Below are 2,442 nucleotides of genomic sequence, written 5' to 3'. Positions count from 1 at the left end.
CATAACTCTGGACAACTACATTTAAAGCAAGTATGTTGGCAAGTCACAAAAAAGTTGCGCCTCAGCAACTTTATTTTTCATAAAACCACACTGACAGGCATATTACAATGTTACGTATGAGGCTTTATGCTGCAAGTATGTTCAAATCCCGCTCACCTACCGAGTTCACCATGACATATATATGGGTGTAGTGTACTTTCTATTTTGGAATGTCTTTTTGCACACCAACACGGTCGTACAGATAGATGTTCTACTTACCAAGGACAGTGGGGAAGAGTTTTGAAGAAAAATACTGGTAAATGACTTCTAGAAAAACTAAAGCATTTCTTAACTTTTTATTGACATTGGCAAATTAAAATAGAATAAATTAACAATATTTTCTCAAAAAAATGTTTTGTACAAAAATACTGTCAAAATTTCCTGAAAAGCTTTCAACACAGTAGTATCTTTTCATGTACTGAATAAACTATATTAGCACAGTGTCAAAATGCTGAAGACAGAAACAAAATGAAAAAAAAAAAAAATCTCGTGAAATGTTTGCCACTAGTCAACATTCCATCCACGCCATATTATCGTCTGTACACGTGGGGGAGGGGGAATGGGTAGCAGACTTTTTAAGTAACAGTATTACTTTTCCTGATCGGGAAAGGTTTGGCCCACATCTGTTAAGCTTCCAGTTTAGCGTATCCGACCAAAAAAAAAAAAAAAAAAAAAATTATTATTAGTCTGCACTGCAATGCATAGTTAAAAATTAAGCAAGATGGCAGCATTTGTGCAGTAGTATCTGCCCTTCAAAGTTCATGCAACCAACTAATGCAATTTTTTTCCCTGTTCGCTCGGAATTTGAATGCAGTTCAAGTCACTGGAAATCATCGTTTACAAAATCCACACGATTATGCAATTTGCCAAGATTAATATCTAACAGTTCAGCACTGTGGGAATTACGGGCACGTTACTGCGAGGAAATTAAGAGAGCAAGGAGGGGAGGGGGGCGACCAACATAAAAAGGCAGAGTTCGCTAGAAATGCTTACTACGGGAGGGGACGTGAATGTCAAATCTACCAAAAAAAAAAAAAAAAAGTGGCAGCGATTTAAGAGAAAAAAAAAATAAAAGAAAATTTATACAAGCGCATAGTTGACTCTGCTTTCCAGATTCTCACCTTTTCAAGCCCTGAAAAGTGAGACACCGTGTCTAGGGGAATGTTTTCATTCGCACCGATAGAAAGTCCTTTGTTTGTTTTAAGTGAATCAGCAGCTCACCCTGCTGGGCTGCTGTTTGCAAACGAAGTCTGTCATGAAGTCAAACTCGTTCTGTCCCAACCACAGCTCGGGAAGCTCCTTGATGCGATCCAGCCCCATTTCGATGACTAAGGACATGAGGACCTCCTCGTCGATGAAGTCAGTGTCTATGACATTGGGCGGCAGCATTGCCGCGGGGACGTGGGGGACGGCGGGCGGCAAGCCGCTGCCGCCGCCGCCGCCGTGCTTGGGGTTGCAGTCCCTGAAATGCTGCTGGCTGCTGCCGTTCAGCTGGTGGCTGCCGGGGTGCAAGTCCGGCATGTAGTGGCTGTGGGGGTAGGGGTGGTGGCTGAAGTACTGGTTGTTCAGCTTCTGGAGCTGCATGCTGGCGCTCAGCTGCCCTCCCGGGCTGGCGACGGGGGGGGCCATGAACTGGGAGCCGCTGAAGCGGGCGGGGGGCGGCATGCTGCCGGCCGGGTGCCCTCCGCTGACGCTCGCCGGACCCATGGCGTGCCTCGCCCCGCTGCTCGCGTTCATATTCCCAGCTCCGTAATGTATATGGTCGCCCATCAGGGCGCTGAAGGCGTGCTGCTGCTGCGGCGGCTGCTGCTGCTGCTGCTGGTGGTGGTGATGGGGGGTGGGAAACTGCCCCATGCTCATCCGATGCGCAGGGTGGTGGTGAAGCCCGCCGGATCCGTCGGGGAATCGCCCGTGGTTCATGGCCATCATGTGGTCTGCCATCGCCCACCTGGAAAGTTAGCGTGTGAATACATTAAGAAAATGCACCCTCGGACATCCAGCCGCCCTCTCCCGGACCGGCGGCATCTGCCCGGCCCTGGGAGGAACGACTTCGCCGGTCCCGCCGTCCTCCCGTTCTCGGGGTGGTAGCGGGGGGGAAGGAATAAATCGATCTCCTACCGCGGCTCCACCGTGGAGTACAAAGGGAAAAAATAAAAGGGGAGCCTGCGGTACGAAAATCCCCGTCCCCTCCGTTAATCCGGCGAGCAACACGCCTTCCCACCCCAACTTGTGCATACCTATCAGCGGCAAGTGTGGCACACGGCGACAGCCGCCTCCTCCCCGCGCGTTCAAAAGGCGCCCGAGCCCCCCGGCTTCGCCAGGGAAGGCAGCGGATTTCCACGGCGCTCTCGCTAACTTGCGGGGAACAAGCAAAGAATCGGGAAGTCCCACCTAGCCGCTGTC

At 50.0% G+C, this 2,442-nt stretch overlaps 1 protein-coding gene across 1 annotated transcript; it reads right to left on the bottom strand.

Moving 5' to 3' along the window:
• Positions 1–1,248: 1,248 nt before the first annotated feature.
• Positions 1,249–1,989, bottom strand: CITED2 (Cbp/p300 interacting transactivator with ED-rich tail 2). The gene has a single exon (XM_086461176.1). The coding sequence runs from the start codon at positions 1,978–1,980 to the stop codon at positions 1,249–1,251; it is 732 nt and encodes a 243-aa protein (XP_086317302.1). The 5' UTR covers positions 1,981–1,989.
• Between the last annotated feature and the right edge of the window lie 453 nt (positions 1,990–2,442).

The sequence above is a fragment of the Leptosomus discolor genome, chromosome 2, assembly GCF_034619465.1.
Source record: "Leptosomus discolor isolate bLepDis1 chromosome 2, bLepDis1.hap2, whole genome shotgun sequence".
Classification (NCBI taxonomy): domain Eukaryota; kingdom Metazoa; phylum Chordata; class Aves; order Leptosomiformes; family Leptosomidae; genus Leptosomus; species Leptosomus discolor.
This window is presented reverse-complemented; position numbering and strand designations above follow the sequence as displayed.